At 41.6% G+C, this 24195-nt stretch overlaps 1 protein-coding gene across 1 annotated transcript in view; it reads left to right on the top strand.

Moving 5' to 3' along the window:
- MTMR10 (myotubularin related protein 10) overlaps nt 1-24195 on the top strand; it is a 136642-nt gene that overhangs the window by 106469 nt on the left and 5978 nt on the right. Inside the window, exons 11-15 of the mRNA XM_082253291.1 lie at nt 10373-10442; nt 13493-13563; nt 18924-19093; nt 19524-19694; nt 22489-22671. Coding sequence (XP_082109417.1) covers nt 10373-10442; nt 13493-13563; nt 18924-19093; nt 19524-19694; nt 22489-22671 — 665 coding nt within the window. The remainder of the gene's footprint in view (nt 1-10372; nt 10443-13492; nt 13564-18923; nt 19094-19523; nt 19695-22488; nt 22672-24195) is intronic.

The raw sequence follows: 24195 nt of genomic DNA, 5'->3' as shown, positions 1-24195 counted from the left end.
CATTTTAGTTTCAGCTGTATTTTAGTCATCTCAATTGTTTTAGCCGTATTTTAGTTGACTAAAATCTACAGAATTGCCTAACTCATTATATATTCCTGGAGTAAAAATCGAATAACATGTTATTTATGGTATTAAGGTTTGAACATGCACTACAGAAGCAGGTTCACAAAAGCCCGATTTCAAAGTCGCACGACTTTGTAGTACGACTTGGATGTGACTTTTTACAATCTGTGGCATTGAAGTTGTATCAAAGTTGTGCAGAAACCTTTTCTAAAGTCAGACAGACTTGTGTAGTATCAGTTAAGACAGCTGTCATAGGGAAACATTGAATTTCACATGTCATTAGACTTGGGGAGCAATAATTCTAACCATAGACTTCCTCTGTAACTCTAAACTGGTAACCTGTAGAAATTTTTCAAGGGTCACCTTTTGGAGATTAAGTACCAATGTTTTTCGCCATTCCACGAGCATGCGCAATTTTAAAGCATAACATGTTGGGTACTATTTACTCGGCATAACATCATCTTTGACATTATAGAAAAAAATTGGGCTAACTTTGCTGTTTTCTTATTTTTGAATTAAAAAAAGTGTATTTTTTCCCAAAAAAATATGCGTTTGTAAGACCACTGCGCAAATAAAATACGGTGTGACCTAAAGTATTGCAACAATACTTGGATTCTATTCTTTGGAGTCTATGCTAAAAAAAAAAAAAAAAATATTATATATAATGTTTGGGGGTTCTAAGTAATTTTCTAGCAAAAAATACTGATTTTAACTTGTAAACAATAAGTGCCAGAAATAGGCCTGGTCCTTAACCACTTCCGCCCCGCCCACCGCACATTTACTGTGGCAGTCAGGCGCTCCTGGGCAAAGTGACGTAGTACTATGTAGCTCGCTCAGGAAACTCTAGGGGGCGAGCGCGCTGCGGCGCGCTCCCACCCCCGCTCGTTAGCTGGGGAGCCAGCGTGTGTGACCGGCGGCTCCGATGGCCACCGGCCACTCGCGATCTCCTGCAGCAGAGAGAGAAGGACAGACGGCTGATGTACACAGCCGTCTGTCATTCTCCCTGAAGTGATGACCGAGGCTATGTGATCCTGCTATATAGAATCGCATGCCTCTGTGATTACGCCACGCCCCATGACAGTTAGAATCACGCCCCTAGGGACACATTTAACCCCTTTATCACCAGGACAGTTAACCCCTTCCCTGCCAGTGTCATTTCTACACTAACAGTGCATATTTTTAGCACTGATTACTGTAGTAATGTCACTGGTACCCCCAAAAGTGTCAAAAATGCCAGTTAGGGGTCCGATCTGTCCGCCGCAATGTCGCAGTCCCGCAAAAAAAAAAAAATCGCAGATCGCCGCCATTACTAGTAAAAAAAACAATAAAAATGACATACAGTAAATCTTTCCCGCAGTTAGTAAACGCAATAGCTTTTGCGCAAACCAATCAAAATACGCTTATTGCGATTTTTTCTTTTTTACCAAAAACATGTAGCAGAAAACAAATTGGCCTAAAATCTTAAATTTTGATTTTTACATTTTTTTTTTTTGAGAATTTCATATTAAAAAAAAATGTGAAAAATATTGTTGTTTTTTCAAAATTGTCGCTTTTTTTTTTGTTTATAGCGCAAAAAATAAAAATCGCACAGGTGAGCAAATACCACCAAAAGAAAGCTCTGTTTGTGGGGAAAAATAAACGTCAATTTAGTTTGGGTACAGTGTTGCACGACCGCGCAATTGTCCATTAAAATCACGCAGTGCCGAATCGCAAAATAGGGCCTGGTCATTGAGCAGCCAAATCCTCCGGGGCTAAAGTGGTTAAAGAAAGAAAAACAAGGCTTTAGATCTGCTTTAAGGTGCAACCTTTTTTTTTTTTTTTGTCAATGTGATCACAAGTTAGTGTCATGAAATAAGGATCTCAATGTATTCTTTGTGCTTGTTGGTAAGTTTTAGCATCTTGCTTTTTGTTGTGTGAGGCTGGACAGGCGTGTTTACCTTTTTCTTCCATGCCAATGAACAAAATTTGAACCTTGCTCACTGGGCACTAAAGCCTGTACAGGCATACACAGCAGCTTGATAATTACTATTTACAAAGGGTGCTGTTTTTTTCCTCTATTTACACTACCTTTTTATCTATAAAATAAATTTACCTTGTCAGTTACTGACTTGGGCTACACCTGTCTTGTTGAGATGTTGAATACTTCTGTATTACCAAATTCTCTTTCCTGTTTTGAATGTAAATACAACTGGACTGAGCATTGTTTTGAGTATTTATCAGGCTTTAGTGCCGGTTCACATTTGTGCGATGCGGGAACGCTGCGAATATGCAGCGTGATCCCGCATCGCATCCGCACCTCTGGCAGTTCACACTGCCATATGCGATATGCAGGGGGTGTCAATTAAAAGTTGACAGCCCCAGTTGCGATCTGCAAGTTTGCACAGAATTGGATCGCATTAGTGTGAACCGCTATGGGATCCGATTCTGCTGCGAATAAAAAAAAGCCTCATGTGCGAGTTTAGTGCGGATGCTGTGCGAATTCAGCCATGCAAAGTGGCTGAAACTCGCACTGCACATGAGATCGCATGTAATTTAGGAACAGTGCGCTCCGAATTACATGCGATCTCCGCAATCGCACAAATGTGAATCGGGGCTAAACTATTCCAGGAAAAAAGTAGGAATTTAAAATCTGCTGGCACACAAGTATCTGGAGCCTATTCACACAGTATGCAGTTACCTTATGGATAAATGTAGGTAATTGCAACAACACACAGAAAACAGTAATTGTCTGTGTCATGTTCACAGAAGAACGCAGTTTTTCTGTACTTAAAAGGAGATGTGCAATATTATGCTGCATGTTTGCATAATATCGCACCTCTCTGGATGGCCATGCATGTCACTGCACAGCAAGCGCTATGCAACACGCTGCTGTGCGGTGACACGAATAAAGTAAACTTTACCAAAAAAAGTAGCTGTGTGATGCAATAAAATGCACATCACACCCCCCCCTGTTGCATGTGTTTGCAGTCCAAAACCATGTGAATGGGCTCTTACTTGCAATGAGATGTATACAATCTTCTGGAGCTATACTTATGGTGCTCCAACACCCTATCTGCCCTGCTTGCTCCTCCTCTCCTTTTGCCCATTCATAGAATGCTTTACATAGTAAGGGCTCTTTCACACGGGCGTTCCGTATGTCCGTTTTTCATCCCATCCGTTTGCGGATGAAAAACGGACATAATGTATCTCTATGTAAATATGGATGTCATCGGATGATCATCCTCTGACATCCGTTTTTTGTCAGTTCAGTTCAGTTCACGGAGGAGAACCCTATTTTTTCTTCCTTTCAAAAAACGGAACGGAAGCAAAAACGGATGTCAGTGGTGTCATCCGCAGACATCCGTATTTACATAGACATGCATTATGTCAGTTTTTCATCCGCAAACGGATGGAATGAAAAACGGACATACGGACCGGATGACACAAGTGTCATCCGTGTCCGTTACAAAAAAAAAAAAAGGACCTGATCGGGCAAAAAAAAAAGGAACGCCCGTGTGAAAGAACACTAAGGGAGATTTACTAAAACTGGTGCAAACAGAATCCGGTGCAGCTGTGCATGGTAACCAGTCCGCTTCTAGGGTTTTTTTTTTATCAAACCTAATTGAACAAGCTGAGATTAAGAGTTGATTGGTTACTATGCACAGCTGCACCAGATTCTGTGTTCACCAGTTTTGGTAAATGCCCCTCTCTGTAAACCTATTCATGGAACCTAAAGCTTTCTGTGAATGGACATTGGAGAGTAGAGACAGACAAAGTGGTTGCTGTGTAGAAGAGCCATATCTATATTATTTGCTTTCAGTGAAACTGTAAATTGTAAAAGAGAGAGAGAGATTCAGGAGGTGACGTAAATCTTCTTGCTTTTGATATCTTCTCTGCTAGCAGATTTGAAATGCTTCGTTTTTTTTTTCCTGGAGTTCTTCTTTAAATCATATTTGTTATTTGAGGATATGCAGTTCTTTGTTACAGTAGACCTCCAGTCAAAACAGTCTTATAGAGTCGGAAAAGGTTTAATCTGTAGTTGGGTTATTGCTGCTGTGTGTGTCCTTATTGGACAGATTTTCTACCATTTAATTGTTTTGGTGAGAGAAGAAGAAATAAAGACTTCTCGATGGAGGAGGCAGCAACAGAAACCTGATGGGGGATCTATGTCCTTCCATGCTACTATGAAAAGTGCTTTTATTGCAGTCTGTGCCCCTGCTGAAGAAATTTCTCCTTGCTTCCTTTAAGTGGAGAAGATTTTCTCACTTGGTTTTGTAGAGACATGGACAGCAACAAAAGCTCAACTGATGTGTCTAATGCTTTAGTTCAGTTTTCTGAACCTTTTTTCAGTCAAGGCACCCTTTAAAATGATGCACAATCTCAATGCACCCCATTCTAAAATGTAAAAAATGTAACTAATAGATTTACAACATCGGCACATGTAGGACACCCAACACTTGAGGTGATTTATTCTTACCAAGCAAATATGCCTTTGCACACTAGTGCTGATTAGTATTCCATTGTTTCTCTTCTGCCTCAGTTTCTCTCCATCACTCAGCCAACGTCAATCCAGAGCTAAAAGAGGGAGGCAGGGGAAGGGCAAAAAAGGATGCTGTGCAGGTGCCCGACATCCACCTTATTAACCAATGTCACAGTATATATAGATGTATATACACTATGTGTGGCGAAAAAGAGGCACAGCACACCAACATCAAAACCTCATCCCAACTGTGAAGTATGGTGGTGGGAGCATCATGGTTTGGGGCTTCTTTGCTGCGTCAGGGCCTGGACGGATATCTATCATTGAAGGAAAAATGAATTCTCAAGTTTATCAAGACATTTTGCAGGAGAACTTAAGGCCATCTGTCTACCAGCTGAAGCTCAACAGAAGATGGGTGTTGCAACAGGACAATGACCCCAAGCATAGAAGTAAATCAACTACAGAATGGCTTAAACAGAAGAAAATACGCCTTCTGAAGAGGCCCAGTCAGAGTCCTGACCTCAACCCGATTGAGATGCTGTGGCATGACCTCAAGAAAGCGATTCACACCAGACATCCCAAGAATATTGCTGAACTGAAACAGTTCTGTAAAGAGGAATGGTCAACAATTACTCTTGTGCACGTCTGATCTGCAACTACAGGAAACGTTTATTTGAAGTTTTTGCTGCCAAAGGAGGTTCAACCAGTTATTAAATCCAAGGGTTCACATACTTTTTCCACCTGCACTGTGAATGTTTACATAGTGTGTTCAATAAAAACATGGCAACATTTCATTCTTTGTGTGTTATTAGTTTAAGCAGACTGTGATTGTCTATTGTGACTTGGATGTTGATCAGATCACATTTTATTACCAATTTGTGCAGAAATCCATATCATTCCAAAGGGTTCACATACTTTTACTTGCAGCTGTATTATGTGACGGTAGAGTATTTCCTTTTTTTTTTTTTTTTTCACACACAACACATTACCATTACCACAGCCAATCAGCTTCTGCAATTTAGTGCAAGAGAATTTCCTGAGGGTAGAGGAGAGTTTGACCTTCAAAGTCTGCAGCAGAAGTGTGAATCGGTGTATATTGATTCTTTGATGGCCAGAGAGTGTTGAACTGTCCTTGCAATATTACAGCAAAACTTTCAAAGTTTTTATGTGCCAGGCTATAGACACCAAACTGCTTGGCTCCTCCTGTCATTTGTAATACTATGGCCAGGTTTGTTTAGTGTGACCGGTCTGACTGCACAGCAATGTGCTGAGTAGCTGGAATCAGCTAGCAAGGCCCCAAGGCAACCTGATCCTATTACCATACTTATCACACTGAGTTATTGTATTCAAACCACAATCATCAATATAATTAAGCTGCTGCCATTCTACAGAAGCTGGAATGAAGTGTGTGTATATGTAAAATTCAGCTTAAGATGTGAGACTAAACAGTGGCTTAGTCATTTTAGTGAAGTGCACCTACCTCCTATATAGAAGAGGAAGTAGGAGAGGGAAAAAGGGCAGGAAGGGAATGCACTAAATAGAGAAGTGAGATTCTGGGCATTTATACTATGTATAGAAGTCCAGATGTCACACTTCCTGCTGGTTTTGTAAAGGACTTTCCTTTATATCTTTTACAACTTTTCTTTAGTCCACAATATAGATTTTTCTTTTGTGACATTTACCCTTTTTGAGGCTTAACGTAATGACACCCTTTAAAAAAATTCCTATTGCTGTATACATTTGTATATAACCTACGACTATATAGTTACCAGGACCTTGATTTGCTATTTCCTGAACTGCACTTAGTTGAAACTAAGTAAACTTAAAGCCCATCTCCGGGTAGAACACATTCTCCCCTGCAGTAGGGCTGCCCCATATACTCCTTTAGGTTTAGGGGGGGATTGCTTACTTACCCAATCCTCTGCTCCACCAACAGCCAGCACACTCCACTACTAGTGGACTTTCCTTCAGTGCTCTCATGTTCAGCGCAGAGTTATTGTTATTGGTATTGATGGTGTCAGAAGGCATATGGCCACCAGAGCGTAGGTGAGACGAGGCTGTGCGGACCGGTCTTAGATTCTGGAGGAACAGAGGATGAGGTAAGTAAAAGTGCTATTAGCGGTCCCCTGGATCTAAATGAGCAGCCCTACTGCAGGGGGGCACTTTTTTGTTTTCCCTGCAGTTCAGCTTTAAATTGCACCTACTTTTCGTAGATTCTGCATGTATGATATGGATTCATAGGATTTTGAGAGGATGTTTAAAAAGTACATGGATGTAAACTAAGCATGCAGGCTCCACTGACTTTTTTTTGATGCAGTTCATAATGCAGACAGTAGACAAGTATACTAATTACACCGTTGCATAAGCAGGGACCAAAAAAAAAAAAAAAGCCTAACCCCTGTGGCAAAAAAAAAAAATAGAACCCTTCTGTTATGTTGACTATGGTAGGTTGACACCCCTCCGTTATCCAGAGGACATTTACCTATCTCTTTGCTGTGGCAACTCACTGCCACCTCCCCACTTCTCCTAATGCTGGGTCACATCAAAGCATTCATAGGCTGCAGGAAATAAATGTCTCCAGCAAATCATAGGCTGCGAGTACTGTAGAGTAACAACAAGATAAGTTAGAACTTCTGCACATAAGGATCATAACAACTAGAATGCACATACATAGGGCTTTCATTCTTGCTGGTGGAATGAATCGGCATGGGAGGGAGGAACGGGGAGCTTATACTGCTTTGGAGGAGGAGAGTTTGATGACCTTTTTTTTTTGCCATGCTTGGTAAAGGGCAAGATCACTTCAAGAAAAGAAAACCTCTGCCCTAATCATTGTTTTTTGTAGAGCATGATGGGCTCTGTTTGCATGTAAACTATACTTATCTTTGCTCCGCCTTCCTCTCCTTTCAAGTGACACTAAACTCTGGTTTAAAAAAAATATATATTTATTTACTTTTGATACTGTGATCTGACTTCCTGTTAGAGGGTGGCTACATTTTATTCTCCAAGGTCTCGCTGTATTTAGGAATGTAGCCTCACACTATTGCTAGTTCCTGAAATAAATGTAGGCACTATGGGATTTGCATCGTTCATATAGCAGTGCAGGTGACCACACTTCTGTTATGGAACTCACTAAGGATATTACAAGGAGGCAAGAAACGCAGCAAAAAACTTTATAAAAATAGATTACAGGGCCAAGAAGTAGTGAATGTGTATGGAGGATTTTACTAAACCCCTAAAGAATAGGGATATCATTTAGTGTCGCTTTACCTGCTGCGGTCAGGCTGTATTGGATGATTCTGATCAAACTCAGTGGATGTGTCCTGAAACCTTGCCAGGCAGCATAGGAGCAAGTCTTTGCTCCAGAAGTAAATAGAAGTTTGAGCAAAAGTCCACACTCTCTGCTTTAAAAATATTGGTTTGAGGGTAAACCTTTATTGACTCTTAATATTATTTTGTATATTATAAATCTACATAGCATTTATTTTGACTCTTAATATTATTTTGTATATTATAAAATTATATAGCATTTATAACTGTTACCAAAGCACAAATATTTTTATGTAGGTTACAGCCTGTAGCCTGTGACCTGTACTAAAAGGTATTTATATCTAGAAGGCAGACAAGTGTACATCTTTAAATTTAATTAGTGACCATGTGCTAGCTAATGTTGGAATTATTTTAACAACATTACTGTGGTAATTACTTGTAATAGCGATGTTGTAAATGTCAGTATAATTATACAGACGATAACTACACTGTAGAGGTTAGTCAGTGCCTGGGTTTATACTTCCCAGATCTATTTATTCATCCAGACTGGGGTACAGGTATGCCAGTAATTGGTACATATTACACGCTCAGTTTTTTAAAAGAAATCTATGTGTGTTTGTAAAATTTGGTAAAAAGTGGAACCTGCTTTATGCTATATAATCACAACTAAATGTGTTATCTGGTAGTTAAACAGGCCTTCACAGTGGTAAAACCTACAAAGTTGGCCATACAAAGATTGTTTTCATTCAGCTTGAAAGCTGAACAAAATAAAACCCAAATTCCTCTAACCATGGTAAATTGTGTGTGTCGGGGCAAATCTCCCGCTGTGGCTATTTTATTCTGATAGCTGGCACCAGTGGCTGTCCGATTACTGAAACAGCAGCTGCATCTGATTGGATCATGCTGCTGTTTGAGTGACAATTTTCCACCCAGCTCCTTTTCCAGGAACATAGTGACAGGGCCATCCATGTTGCAATTTTCCTCTAGTTGTTTAGGAACCAACTAAAATTCCCATGGTGTATGACATCTGCATAGACGTTCTCATGGTTCATTGTATGATGGCCTATTTCACCCAATCTAATACTGGGTGGGAAAGTTGCAGGGGCAGTGACTGTGAGGTCTAAAATCTTTCTCTGCAAATAGTCCACAGAGATGAAAAGCTGGTCATGGTTTATACAGGGTGGACATAGTTCAGTGACTGTATATGTCACCATTATATGTAAAGGGATGTAGAATGATGAGGAAGAGAACTATATAAGAACAGCAAAATCCATCTTACTAGGTGGGTTTAGGTTGGACACCTGACCTTACACAACTGCACAAATATTCAGATATATCCATCTCCTGTTAATGTTCTAATTAGGCAACCCCAAACTACATCTGTCTGGGAAGATTTATTAGACAACTGCCTTGAATTTATTGGCTTAACTCCAGGCTGGAGCAGAAAAAATACACTTGCAGTTCCCATCTCCTGCACACTGCAAGGGTTAAATTCTCCTTATGCTTAGGAGTACCAGAATAAGGAGAAATACTTACCTTATTCCATGCTCCAGCATGCTCCCTCTGTCCATGCAACCAGTCCAGCAAGATTTCCTCTGTGAGCTGCTCACAGCTGTGGTTATTAGCCCTGCATTGTATATGATGACTTTGAAGCACCACCCAAAGGCCAGAGTTTCTGGGAGAATTGGACAGCGCTGGACTGGAAATTGGGTAAATAATAGAGCTTCTACCTCTTAGAAATAACAAACTTTTAACCCTTGCAGTGCAGGGGGACCCCACTGATAGGGTATTTTTGGTGTACCAGCCCAATGTTCATCTCTAAAGTGATTAAAAGACTGAACATTTTTTACCCTAATGCATTCCCTGCATTAAGGTAAAAAATGTCCCAGCAGTTGTATCACTCCCTCACCCCTCTATACTTACCTGAGTCCTATTTTGATACAGCACTGTGCCTGTATGCAGCAGTGCTCTCCTCTCTCTTGTCTTACAGGACATTGAGGCAGCAGCGAGAGCCATTGGCTCCTGCTGCTGTCAATCAAATCCTGTTAGGAGAGAGCAGGGGGGTGGGGCCAAGCCACACTGTGTGTGTCTATGGATCGTGAGTGAGCCTGGAGGTGCATGGCTTTCTATGGGGGTGCACAGAGAAGCGGAGCCAAGAGCGCTGGTGCGGGACCCCAAAAGAGGAGGTTCGGGACTGCTTTTTGCAATACCATTGCACAGAGCAGAAAAGTAGAGCATGTTTTTTTTTGTTTGTTTTTTTAACATTTACAGCAACTTAAAGTGGAAATGCTACATAAAATATAATACGCCATTGTTTAAACATTTCGGATAACTGCTGCAATTACTGTATTAGAAACAACTTTGTAAATAACTGCAATGAAATACAGATAAGGAAATTAAATTGGCCTTTAAATATCTTTCTTCAGTTCCCTTCATGCTTTGTTGCTATCTAATGAGTTCATGTGATCCTACAGATTTTATCTACTCTACAAGTTGTTGGCTATTACACCAGTCATTTATCATAGTGCACAGAGCGGCGTCTTGCATAGCTTACTGAAATAATAAACGTTTCTATCCACTTAGAACCATATGAAGAAACAGAGGAGCGGTGGTATTCTTCCCTGGAAAACACACGATGGCTGGAGTATGTCAGGTATGCAATATTTAATGTAAATTTAGTTATTTATAAAAGTTAGATTATCAAAGAATAATATATAATAACAGATTTCCTCAGCCTAAGAATATTTCAATGCAAAAGAAAAATTTTAGGGGATCCAGATGGGATTAAGTCATGTTTGTGTTTCCTCCTTTTTTAACTTTTACTCGATAAAGCAATAAATATTCTGTACAGCAGCAAAACCTATATCAGGAAGTGAGTTTGTTGAACTTGTAGAAGACAATGACCTTATAAGCTGGGTAATACTTAAGGCAGAGTTGAATGTGTCAGTGACGGGATCATGGTGTGGCTGGAAAACAGAAGAAGGATCAAGATGAAACTGCTCTTTTAAAGAGACCGTGTTTATTTTTACTTTTTTCTACTTTTACTTTGAAATATTATTTAGAGAATGTCTTTAATTAAGGTAAATAGTTTACTGCAATACATAAAGATAGCTTTTATTTATTTATTTTTTTAAATGAAGATAGCTTTGATGTGGTTATGTGGTGACCACATCAAACATTAGTTACTGCTAATACATAAGGCTCTGTTCAGTCCTGTGTGATGCGGGAATGCATGTTACACTGTGTTATGCACTGCATTGCTATTATTGTAACTAGCACCCCAACACACCCAGCCATCACAGGTGCATTGCATTGTACCGCATTGCATTGCACTACATTGCATGGTAACCTAATTACTATGCCTTGTGGTGCATCATGATTTAAAAAAAAAAAAAAGGGGTAATTTTGCTTCTTTGGCGCTATTTAGAGATGGTAGGCAGTTCATTCAAATTAATGGGGTGTCTATACGCATAAAAACAGGCAGGGACACATATGAGCTGGTTCATCGCACAGATGTAAACCCAGCCTGAAACAAAATCGAATTTCGTCCTTGTTAATTAGGGGCATGGGAATTCTAACACCTTCAGGTTATACTTCAGGAGAATTAGACCCCCACCAAAGGAAACAATTGTAGGCCAGCCAAATATAACCCCTCCCACTACCAGCATGCCTCAGTTCCAAGAGGATGGACATTTTATTCTATAGATATGCTGTGTTAGGACTAACATTCTTTTGGTAAGACCCTTTTTTCTTTTTTGGTATTTGTGTTTCTCAAGCTTCTTCCCTACATTGCTGCTAAAACTTCGTCTCTTCAATTGCTTTTTTCTGGTGCGGTCATCCTCAGCTTGGCTTTTGGAATTTCGCTTCTTTACCCACCTGTACTGGATATTCAGGAATAGCCTGGAAGTGACTTTTGGGCACTGTGCTCCATGTAGATCGCTCTCCAGGTCCATTGACATTTTGGGTATTCTTGTTGCACCATACTGGCCTTGGCTGATGTGGTAAACTCACCTGGTAAGAGTCAATGCAGATGCTCCATGAGTTCTACCGAATTGTCAGGATCTTTTATCCCTAGGTGGGATTTGCCATCCTGCTTCTTAGTTGGTAGCTTTATTAGCTTGGCTGATGAAGCCCAGTTTTTGAGGGACAGGGTATCTCTGGGTGAGTGAATTCTAGTTAAGTCTACTTCCCACAAGGTTTGTCATCAGACATTGAAGGCATAATAACTTGGTGTGAGTCGTCAGTCATCCACTGCAGGATTGCCGAATTCCTTCTTTCCTTCCTACAATTGGGTGTGACCTTGCATTTGGCCCCTATGTTTTTGTCCTTTCTATTGTTTGATACTGTTGACATCTCACACCTGATTAAGACTTTTATACAGGGTATCCTCTATATAGCTCCCTCCATCTGTTTTCCTGTGACTCCATGAGATCTAAATACATGGCGGTGGTCCTTGTAGCCATCACTTATTCAAGGCGAAGGTCTGGTGTGGCTGCCCTCTCATGCAAGGAACCTATTCTGGTTCTGCATATGGGCAAGGTGTTGTTGAGGCCTAGTCTTTCTTCCTGTTGGTAGTTTTTGCCTTTCGCCTCAGTCAGGGTATTGTTCCACTGTCCCTTTGTCTGGCTCCAGTTCACCAAAAATAAATTTTGCTCCATTGTTTAGATGTGGTTCAGGGCTCTACTTTTTTCCTCCGTGGACCCCATAGGGTTGCAGTGGCTTCTCTTTTTACCATCTCTCAGTGGTTGAGACAGACCATTAGCACAGCTTGTGGTCTCAAGGATCAGGTTCCACCCTTTTCTGTCAATGCGCACAGTACTAAATCTGGGAGTTCTTGGTCTTTTCTACATTGGGCAACTGTTGCCCAGATTTGCAAGGATGCCATCTGGTTTTCTGTTTACACTTTTCTCCAGGTTGAAGTTTAAGCCTCATCTGATGCCAACTTCGGGTGTTAGGTCATTCATGTGGCTCTGCTGCAGGCAGTGCCTACGTCTCTATTGTTATATTGGGTTTGTTAGCATTTTGTTGTATTGTCTGCTGTTCCGTTGGACTGCTTTTAGAGATCTGAAAGGTTAAAGCTGTCATTTGTCCCTCAATGGATGAGAAAGAAAACAGGATTTTGTACTCACAGTGAATTCCTTTTTTTGGAATCTGTTGAGAGACTCTGGTCCCACCCCTCTGTGAATATTATTAGGCTCTCGTTACTGCTTTGCTACAAAACTGAAGCATGCCGATATTGGGATATTGGGTTGTCTTGGTCTGGCCTACTGTGTTTTTTTTTTTTTTCCTTTGCCAGTGTATCATTCTGATGCATAGGCTTCAATCTTTTTTGGGAATATTCTACATTCTTACTAGTCTTTCACTATACTTTAGACTTGGATATTTTGAGACCTTTAGGTTTAGCTTGATGATCAGCTGTTTAGAGAAATATGGAGGCAGTTTATGGTTCAGATGTCTTATGGGTGACTTTTTGGGGGGAACAATCAACTCGATGGGTTAGAAAGCAAGAAGATTAATGGAAAGTTCCCAGTGCTCCGGTTAACATTCTAAGGTTAGCAAACTTTTCTTGTCTGTGGTACAATCAATCCAGGACATAGACTCTGATCCTGAAGTCCCTAAGATACAAGAAACAGACTGAAGATTTCATCTGCTTACTTAGCTGTGCTTTAAATAAGCTGAGTTACTATTTGTTTATGTTTGCAGGGTGTTTCTGAAGCAGGCGGCGGAGCTGGTCTATGTAATGGATTCCAGGAGACTTTCTGTTGTCATTCAAGGTTACTCTTACTTTATACTATTTTTTTTTTTTTTTTTTTTTTTTAGATTGTTATATAGTAAATGAGTCATTGTACTACCTCACAGTAGAACATACAAATAATTTTGTTTAACAAGTTGTGGACATGGGCTGTGCTACATATGGCCAAAAAGACCTTCTTCCAAGTGCACAGTGTGTGTATACCAGGCCTGGCCTCGGCCAGCTGTCAAAATTATAGCCAGGAGTTTCTATATAAATACAGCAGCTTCCAGCCACTGCTGTCACAAAATGGACCTTCTGACACAGTGTTTAAAAACACTATCAAACATGGAGAGATGAAAAGTAACATTTTTACTTTTGTATTTACTCATCTGCAGAACAAAAGAGTGAACGTCTCTCTGCATATGATGCCAGTTTCATCCTATTTAAAGTGGACCTTTAGTCATTTTTTCATCTTTCCATCTATTAAATGTTCTGCCCTTGCTGTTGTAACTTTGGATAGTAAAATATGTATTTTCTGCCAATAAATACGTTAAACAGCCCACTTCCTCTTTCTTGTCTGGTCATTAGCCTAGGCTAATGGCATCATGCACAGCTCTCTCTCACTCTCCTGTGAGTTTGCCAGCAAGGGAGGAAGGGTGAGTCATAGGAGAGCCAATGAGAGCTGCAGAGCTGGAATGGGCTGGATGAGGGTGGAGACTGCAGAGATCAATTAATATTCATCAAGAAATATGCAGGCAAGCAGTGGTGAGAGTGTGCCTATCTGTATATATGTGTGGGTGTGTCTGTATATAAGTGTACGTGGGTGTGTCTGTGTAAATCCCAGAAGTAAACAGGCAGCAGCTTCAGCTGCCCATAGTTAAAATGGCTGCAGCCAGACTTAGTGGAGGGAGATTTCTGCAGCATATTTGGCAAGTACAGAATCACAGTATATATAAAAAAAAATATATGCAAAGTGGTTGGAGGGAAACTTCAGAATGGCAAATATGTTTTCATTACAAATTATGTGAGCAGACTGCAGCTTCTCTTTAACCACAGCCTACCTTTATCAGTCCCAATTAACCCCACCTTCCCCCTCTCCCCATGGCTATTGTTTTCCCATAGATTTTTTTATTATTCTGTTTTTGTAATCATTTACATTTGAACTTTTCGTTCTTATGAATTTTGTTTAATTTGCTTGGTCTTGAAGTGCAAAATTGGTGTGTGTGTGTGTGTGTGTGTGGCCTTCCTCTTTTTTCTTTTGTAAATAACTTTACAATGCTTGCTACCAGAATCATAATTTTGGTGTCATTTTAAACCGGAGAAATTACAGGAAAAAATGTATGCTTTTATCTACAGTAACACTCATTTCTTTTAAGCCAGCACTAATGAAAGAAGAAAACTACTACTCTTGTTACAGTTTTTGTCTATTGATTACATAAATAATAAAATCATTTTTGCAGGAAAATATTACTAAAGGAAAGTGTTTGTTCAAAAACACAAAACAAAAGCCTTATTCTACTTAAACTTTTATAGTAGAATCTAACACCTATACTTACTACTCTATGGGGAAAATAAGGCATATACTTAACTATTTTCAGGCCGCTCTGATCCGGTTGCCTGATCTCCCCTGTGTCATCCAGCACCAGGTACAGGGTAGAGGATAGAGTGCCGAAAACAGCTGGAATACCTAAGCCATTACATCGGTGCTCCCTCCTCTTTCCTGAAGCTGCTGCTAGCTGACAGAGGGGAGCCGATCATGTAACCGGACCAAGGCGTAAAGTAAAAGAGTCTTTCTTCTACAGGTTGGTTAGTATAGGTGGTAGAAGGGGGGTGGGAGCAGTTTTAAGATTGGGTAGTTATATCCCAGAATTCCACTTTAAGCAATGGCAGTTGCTGCTGACTAAATAGCCCCATATCAGAAATGTGAAAAATAGGTGGCGTACAGATGTAAAAACTGAAGTGGTTAAAATTCTTCTTCTAATTTCACAAATCAGAGCCCCTTTTTCATTGCACATTAAAGATATTCCCATACCACCATACCATGTAGTGGACACTGACTGGCCCATACAGTGGAGTTAGGATACCAGGGATCCCCATTGACCAGCAGTACCTATTGTGGAGGAGTTTCTTGCTTAGTAAAATAAAAAGCCATTTAATTCTGCCAAGTACACAGAAATGGTTTGTTTTCTTAAATATAGCTGTGTTCGGGGTGGATCTCCATGGCTGGCTTAACCCTCATAGACGCATCAGGAACATTTTAATAGAAAACTGTGGAAATGTTCAGTATCTAATTCTAACTAGTGGCATTTTCAAGAAATCTAGTTTAAAATCTTGTCAATATATACACACCCATATATATATATATATATATATATATATATATATATATATATATATATATATATATTTAGTTATTAATATAATAGTATCAGCTTTAGGCTAGCTAAACCACTTTACTTGGGTAGGAGTGACAATCACACATCCCCCTATTTGCACCTGCTGAGCATAGCAGCAATAAGAGTAGGTTATGTCAGCACAATTCTTGCCCATTAACAAAATGTCACCTTAGAATCTACTGGTGGAATGGATATATGATGCTTCATGCATATGCTTGTATTTCTAGGAGTGCAGGTTGGAATATCAGACAAGCCAAGATCACCTTTGTGTAATGGAACATGCATGCATAACAGTGGATCGATTGCGTAAACTCTGCAGGTGCCTTTCTCTAAAATAGACAAGGACAGGGTGATATTTAAACTTAATACAGGGCTGATGCATGTTAGCAGCTGAACTTTGCGAAAGCACTTAGGGCATGTGAAAAGACCCATTAGACGATGTCCCAAATCACCTTTCCCTTTGCTTGTTTTTTTTTTTTTTTTTTTTACTAGTGAGACTTTCAATACTTCTAGATTCAGATGCTTAAACCTATCAATGTAAAACTGTGGCATTGTGCTGAATATGGGAACAGGAGCACCAAAGGTTTATATTACAATTAAAATAATGTACATTTACACTTGTTTAATAATGGGCAGAATGAAGCAATCAACCTGCAGATGAGAAATCCAGTTTACAAAAAAACCCACTCAAGTGTTTAAAAGGCCATAGTGAAGGGACTGGAAGCAGAGGTCAATCTTTATGGTGCCAAGGATCCACTCATGACTTTGCAGTGGGAAAGCTAGGATTCTAGACAAAAAAAACAAACAAAACAGCAAGAAGGGAGTTCCAACCTAGTGAATTACTTCAGACACAAGTAGCATATACACCCACAAAGCTTGTATATTCACAAGCATAAATGAATCATAGGATTGGGTCTCTTGGCGCCTCTGTGGCCTGAATAACCGATATAGAAGACCTTTTCAATACTATACTGCAAAAAGCATGTATACGAACAAAGGGACGGGGCTCATGCCCCCCCCCCCCTTTCCTGGTCTGCCTTTCTGCATGATCCAGATAAGGGTCTGGTATAGATTTTGGGGGGGCATGCCTTATTGAATAGGCCCATAAATGTTACCTTGGGAACGCTACAACTAAATAAGACAAAAAGGGTTCTTTTTCAAAGTTACTTTACCAGTGAATATATGTCATAACTTCAATTATTTGGAAGTTGGGGTAACCATAATTAAATGAATAAGAAAAGGGAAGTGTTTCAGATAAATTAGAAAAGGGAAGTAAGCAAGGTTTGCTGCTTCTTCTATTTTGCTCATCTAAAGCCTTTTAAAAAGATGTTCTGTAAACGGAAGATGGTAGAATGAAGAGAGACATCCAATATGTAAAAGTCTGAGGTTTAGTCCCAGGGAAACAGTGGCTAGTGTTTGCTATGGGTGGAATTCAGCTCTGTATGTAGGATACACAGGGATTTCCCTCTCCAGCACAGCGATATACAATGTATGACTCATTCCACTTCTTGCCAAGTCAACTGATTGGCAAGGCTCACACAGCTGTTGAGTAAGAAAATTACTATTTTGGAGAAACTGTTTTGCATCCCCAGCCAAATCATTACATTCCAGCTCCTTTTCAAGCTTCTCTTTCTGTAGATCTGCCCTATCCCCTGAATATGACTAGATCTTACTGTGTAAAAGATCAGACACAGCCCCAGTGTTGCATTTTAATGCTTTATTTTTAGACGTTTATATTTTTCCTTATTGTCTATCTATAGAAGTTTGAATTAATTTGCCTATCCATCCAAAGGTAAAGAACAGCTGTAAGCACCTTTATCCTTTTTATGTGTTCCTTTTTAGAGTCAGATTTTTTTTTTCTCATCTAGCTTGTGATGGATTGGCAAAAAAATGCAAAGCTCTAGGTAGAAATCAGCTCTAAACACTTTTTACTTTACTTTTGCATTCTCTCAAAGGTTAGGTTTTTTTTTAGTGGGTACCTCCAGTTACTTAAAACTACACTATTTTGTCAAAAGTATTGGGACTCCTGCCTTTACACACACATGAACGTTAATGGCATCCCAGTCTTAGTCCGTAGGGTTCAATATTAAGTTGGCCCACCCTTTGCAGCTATAATGGCTTCAACTCTTCTGGGAAGGCTGTCCACACAGTTTAGGAGTGTGTCTATGGCAATGTTTGACCATTCTTCCAGAAGTGCGTTTGTGAGGTCAGATGGTGATGGTGGACGACAAGGCCTTGTTCGTACTCTCCGCTCTAATTCATCCCAAAGGTGTTCTTTCTGGGTGAGGTCAGGACTCTGTGCAGGCCAGTGAAGTTCCTCCACCCCAAACTTGCTCACTTATGTTTTCATGTACCTTGCTTTTTTGCACTGGTCCAAATCATTTGGTGGAGGGGAGATTTTGGTGTGGGCTGTTTTTCAGGGGTTGAGCTTGGTCCCTTAGTTCCAGTGAAGGTAACCCTTAAGGCGTCAGTATACGTAGACAATTTAAACAATTTCATGCTCCCAACTTTGTGGGAACAGTTTGGGGATGGCCCCTTCCTGTTACAACATGACTGCACACCAGTGCACAAAGCAAGGTCTATAAGGATATGGATGAGCACTCCGGTTTGGTCACATGATCGGCTCCCATCACTAGCTTCGGTGAAGAGGAAGGGCAGCCAACAATGGCTGCTCTATAGTAAGCCTATGGGTGATGTCACCGTTCAGGCTCTGCAGCTGTTGTCAGTGATCTCTCCTCTTCACTGAAGCTGGCCCCTGGAGAGTTCTCAGAAGAGTTAAGTATAGACCTCTTTCCTTTACAGTGTTGTTAGAATAGGCTTAAAATGGGGGTGGGAGCAGGTATTTGACTGGAATTCTACTTTTAATCATTTAATGTAATTTCCCCTTTAAATTTATAGAACTAAAATGTCTTACACTGTGCCAAATAGAGCAATATGAACATGTTCCCCAGCCACAAGTTAGCAATGGTTGATGTAGTGATGGGATGTTTTTTGTGTGTTTCAGAAGAGGAAGGTCGGGACCTCAGTTGCCTGGTGGCCTCTCTTATCCAGCTGATGTCAGACCCGTATTTCCGGACCATAGTTGGATTTCAGAGTCTCATACAGAAGGAGTGGGTCATGGCTGGGTATCCCTTCCTTGATAGGTGCAACCACTTGAAAAAATCTGACAAAGAGGTACAGTACAATATACAAAGTGATTTTACTTTTATTCATAGGGGGCAGGTATTTAAGTGTTTAGTTTGGCTCTGCCTATTACAAAAGGTTTCTGTTACCACCACTACCAGGTTGTTGTTGGTGTAGAGAGGAGTGCTTCAGTGTATGTTACTGGTTGAAGACAGTCTACGCAGGTACAGAGTAATCTGATATATGTTCCTGCTTTGACTGGTTAAAGGAAGTCTGAAACTGTAAACTCTGCTTCATTGCATGTTCCTGGGTGGTGTAACTGGTTGAAAAACGTCTAGACATGTATACATAAAGCTATTGGGTTTCTGATGGGGGTTTTGATCATGTAAAAAAAGCAGGATAGCAGAGAACATTACACTGCATTGTTAGATGCAAAACAGATGAGTGTGGTGATTGTTAAACATCTGTTTTTCTTCCTCAGTGTCCCCTGTTTGTGCTATTCCTGGACTGTGTTTGGCAACTGCAAGAGCAATACCCAGCAGCTTTCGAGTTTACAGAGACCTATCTAACTGTGTTACATGACAGCACATGCATCTCACTCTTTGGAACATTTCTCTTCAACTGTCCCCACCAGCGTGTTCAGCAAAGTACAGTGAGTACAAAGCATTTCTATACAAGGGCTTTAGGTGTACCTTTACCTGTGACCTCTGAAGTGGATTCAACCTGCACTAAGGAACATGTAGGCTGCCTCCTGCTGATGCTCCTCTACAAATCCTGCTTGTCTAGCTTCTGCTTATATCCAGTGACTTCTGTATTTTTGTGTTACTGACCAGGACAAGCATGTATAGCAAAAGTTATGACCTCTCATGGAGTCATCTGATGAATGCTTGTTCAATGTAATGACTCAAAGCGGTATTAAAACCAAAAGCAGAATTTCCAATATTTCTAAGTCCTTGACCTTTATCCCCTGTCCTGCCACTTCCGCCCTCGATCCCACCCCCCCCTGTATCTTCCCTTTCTTCTCTTCCTATCCCTTACAAAGAAACAAAATGCTACTTTGGTGTTGCATTTATTACAATAGTTTGGTAAGAAGCATGGACTACACAGCTAATATTGACCATCGAGCCTACATGCCTCTTGACCCTAGTTATGTCTCCTTCAGCCAGTCCTTATGTTCTTTATAACTGTGTTCCTCACGGCTCCCCTGATTTTTCTCCATATCTGAACATTTATATTGTTGTTATGCATGCAGTGGTGTATTTAGGTTTTGTGCTGCCCTAGGCCTGACTAAACTTGGGCAGCCCCTAATTTAAATAGGACCCACCCCTTCCTGTAAAGGCCACACCCTTTCCTGTTTATGACCTGCCCTGTCATCTGTAAACCACAGACCACAACCACAGTCTATCAGTGCTCATTAGTGCAGCCTATCCGTGCATCATATCAGTGCCCATCAGTGCTGCCTCATCAGTGGCCATCAGTGCAGCCTATTAGTGCCTGCAGCCTGTCCAAAAGTCCTCACCGGCCAATATTCCCATACCAGGAGGTAGCAGTGTGACCGCTTTATGGGGCTGCCAGACTGACTTGCCTCCTGGACCCTGTCCCCCCAGCCCAATTTGCCCCATAAGACTGACACTATACTAAAAGTGTAGCGCAAGTCAACGGAGACCCTTTTCATGTGGGAGAAGGCTGTTTTTTTTTTTTCTTGCGGGTTGCAGCTTTTTTGCTGCCTCCCTACAAAGTGCTGCCCTAGGCCTGGGCCTTGTTGGCCTAGGCCAAGATACAGCACTGTTAATGCATGACATATCTACACTCCATGATATTGTATTATTGCACTTTATACTGTACAATGGTCTTTTGTGCTATTCTCCTTGAAATTAACGACTGTATTTTGTCTTGCTGTTGATTTTTGTCACATACCATTAAATAAAGAATTAAAAATGATTTATTATTTTGCAGCTTACAAATTCTTAGAGGGGATGTCTGCATTTATTTTCTTTATTAGGCTTTCCTTCCTTTAAAGCGGTAGTATAGTGCTTTTTGACACTTTTACCTACAGGTAAGCCTATAATAAGGCTTACCTGTAGGTACAAATAATATCTCCTAAACCGGCATGGTTTAGGAGATATTTACAGTACATGCAGCCGCTCGCGCGAGTGGCGCATGCGCTCTGAAGGTCTGGGGAGACCTTCACTTTATTTGCCGGGAGCTTGCCGGAAAATCACTCCCGCGCGCATGCGCGGGAGTGACGTCATCGCGGCTCCGGCCAATCATCGCGCCGGAGCCGTCTCTTCCGGCCAATCACCGCGCCGGAGCCGCCGAACCCGGAAGAGACGGCGAGGGATCATGGCAGCGCCCGCAGCGATGTCCGGGGGTCCGTGTGGGGGCTTCGTTGTAAGGTAAGTTACACATAATGGGCTAGTATGCGATGCATACTAGCTCATTATGCCTTTGTCTTGCAGGTTTTTTTTTTTTTTTATTCTAGGGTTTACAACCGCTTTAATTTCACCTAATGATTTAGCCAGTCAGTGTTTTTTAACAGATCAAGCTGCCATGCAAATGTTACAGGGTTGAGACAAAATATTTAACACCGATGGGTGTATTAAAACGGCCATCTTTTTTTATTTATGTAAAACCCTTATCCCAAAAGGAACACATTTTGTTGCTGTAACTACTTATAAAGTTTAGGGTAGAGTTTGGCTTTAATTTGTTTAGGCTAGGTTCACACCTGTGCATTTAGTGTGGCCGTGCTTGTGCAGGCATTGCAGCCCATTCTAATGAAGGCAGGAAACACAGGAAAGAGGACCTGCACCTTTTTAAAGCCGCAGGGAAATCACATGATGCCTTTGCACCCAACGATTTCCCACTCCAGCAAATGCACTACTTTATTAGATGTGTAGGGGTGCCATTAAGAATGAATGGCAGCCCTGCATGTCTGTAAAAAAGAAGTGTATCTAAACCTGCCAGTACATCTAACGCTACTCTCCATCCCCAGACTGACAATGCTGCTAAAACCAAAGGTGTCTCTGTTGAAAATACAGAAACTGTGTTACTGGCCAGATCACCAGGGGAAAACCGAGGGGAAAAAAGCCTAAAAAAAGGAAGCAAATGCAGCCACCACATGGAATGATTGGTGAACCACAATGTATTACATTTTTAGTTTTGGGTTTATTAACTCTTTAAGTATTGAAGACATGTAGCCAAGTACCCAGCAAATAAGGAGGTCAGTAGTGGCAGCCTACATATTTCTCTTAGTGAAGTTGAGTGTATAGATGTAGGAGTGTAGCTGTAATTGTAGTTTTATAAAGCACACAATGGTCTCCCCACCTACAAAGATACCCATCACTTTTGCATACGTTTTCATCTTGTATTTAAAAAGTATGAACCCAGCATGCAGCATTTTCTCTGCATTTTATTCATTTTTTTTTCCTGCACAATTTATTTTCCAGGAGTTTGCTATAGGGAAAAATATTCAACTGGGGGATGAAAAAGGCCTGAAATTCCCCTCTGTGTGGAACTGGTCTCTGCAGTTTTCAGCAAAGGATCGCACTCTGTTCAATAACCCTTTGTACATTGGAAAGAGCGTGCCCAACATTCAGAATGGAAATTCAAAGTTTTTTAAAAGGACAAAGGTAAGCTGGCCACATTAAATGAATGTAATATTATATATTGTTTACAGGGTAACAACCAGAAAAAGGATTGATGATGTGGGTTTGTTTGTAATTTTAGGGGGTTTTCCACTTAAGTGAAAATAACCTTTTAAGTGGGAAGTAATACTTAGTTTTGGGATCCTATTCTCTTAACTCTGCTATATGAAACCAGCCTGTGGCTACTGCTGGACATTGTTTTTCTTAATTGCTCAAATTTTATTTTTTTTTGTTTGCCTTTTTAAATTAACCACTTCAGACCTGGAAAGTTTACCCGCTTTTATGACCAGGCAATTTTTTGCGATTCGGCACTGCGTTACATTAAATAAGTGCAGGGTTATGCAACCCTGTACCCAAATAAAATTGATGTCCTTATTTTCCCACAAATAGAGCTTTCTTTTGCTGGTATTTGATCACTGGGCGACGGACTGGATATTTTAGACCCTTACAGTCTCCCCAGTATGGCCAGTGAGCGCGACCTGACCTCAGCTCAGCGCTAGGTTGGCCGCAACATAGCTCCATTGGACAGGGGTTGGCCGACAAGTTAAACGTCTCGTGAGGACGCACACGACCTGGTCATGGCCTGAGTTGCAGTATGCCTCTGGCCCACAGTTCAGATGGTGCGGTGGTCTGCCTGGAGTGGTGCCCACCGGGTTCCGAGGTATGGGAAGTAGTGTCCCCGCTCTCCCCCTTGTGGATTTTAGAGTGGACGTGGGCCCCTGCCTGGGACGGTGGGACCCCCAGGTTCCCCTTTTCAGCACCTCTAGAGTCACAGTGTGTCTTCTGTACCCCCCACCCTCCCTTCCCTGGAGGTTCTGAGCTGGCTTTTGCCATGTGCTCTGATGGAGGGCTTCCTTTTTCTGCGGGCGCTCCCCGGGGGTTACAACTGGGTCCTTCATCACCCTGGGGGGTTGGTTACCTGGTCAGGGGGGTCCTAAGGGCTCCCGGCTGTTGTGTTGGGCTGGGGGAGCAGATGGCTTCACAACCGCAGGTCCACGCCGCATGCAGCAGAACACGGCCGAAAATTTGGGCTGCAGCTTTGCGGCCTACCAACCGGACGCTTTTTGGGGAGGCCCCAGTATGGGAGGCTGGAGCCACCACCCTCTGTTCGGGCATCCGCCCATTGTTCCTGGGCAGTCGGCTCCAGCAGGCTTCGTGCCCAGGCGATGGGGTGCCCTCAGAAATTAAGGCTATGGGCTAATAGGCCACGGATTGCAGCCTACTGGGCGTTGCGGCCCAGTGGGAACTCTTGTGGGGTGTCCTGTGGCCTCCCACCCGCCTCCCCTTGGATGTGATCTGTGCGGGTGGGCCTCCACCTAAATTTAGGCTGCTGCCTGCGGCCTACTAGGCCATATGGCCAGCTTAGCGCCTTCCCTGCCGGGGGCGCTGTGGGGGTGGTCACCTTTGTTTGATAGCATACCGTCAATTTACGTAGGGCACCCCCCCCTTAGCGCTGCGGACCCACTGGGTACCTTGCCTGCTTGTCTGCGTCACGGCGGGTGTCCCCCT

Source organism: Pelophylax lessonae (assembly GCF_965119305.1).
Source record: "Pelophylax lessonae genome assembly, chromosome: 4".
In the NCBI taxonomy this organism is placed as follows: domain Eukaryota; kingdom Metazoa; phylum Chordata; class Amphibia; order Anura; family Ranidae; genus Pelophylax; species Pelophylax lessonae.
Note: the sequence above shows the minus strand (reverse complement) of the source record. Positions and strands in the feature narration are given on the sequence as shown.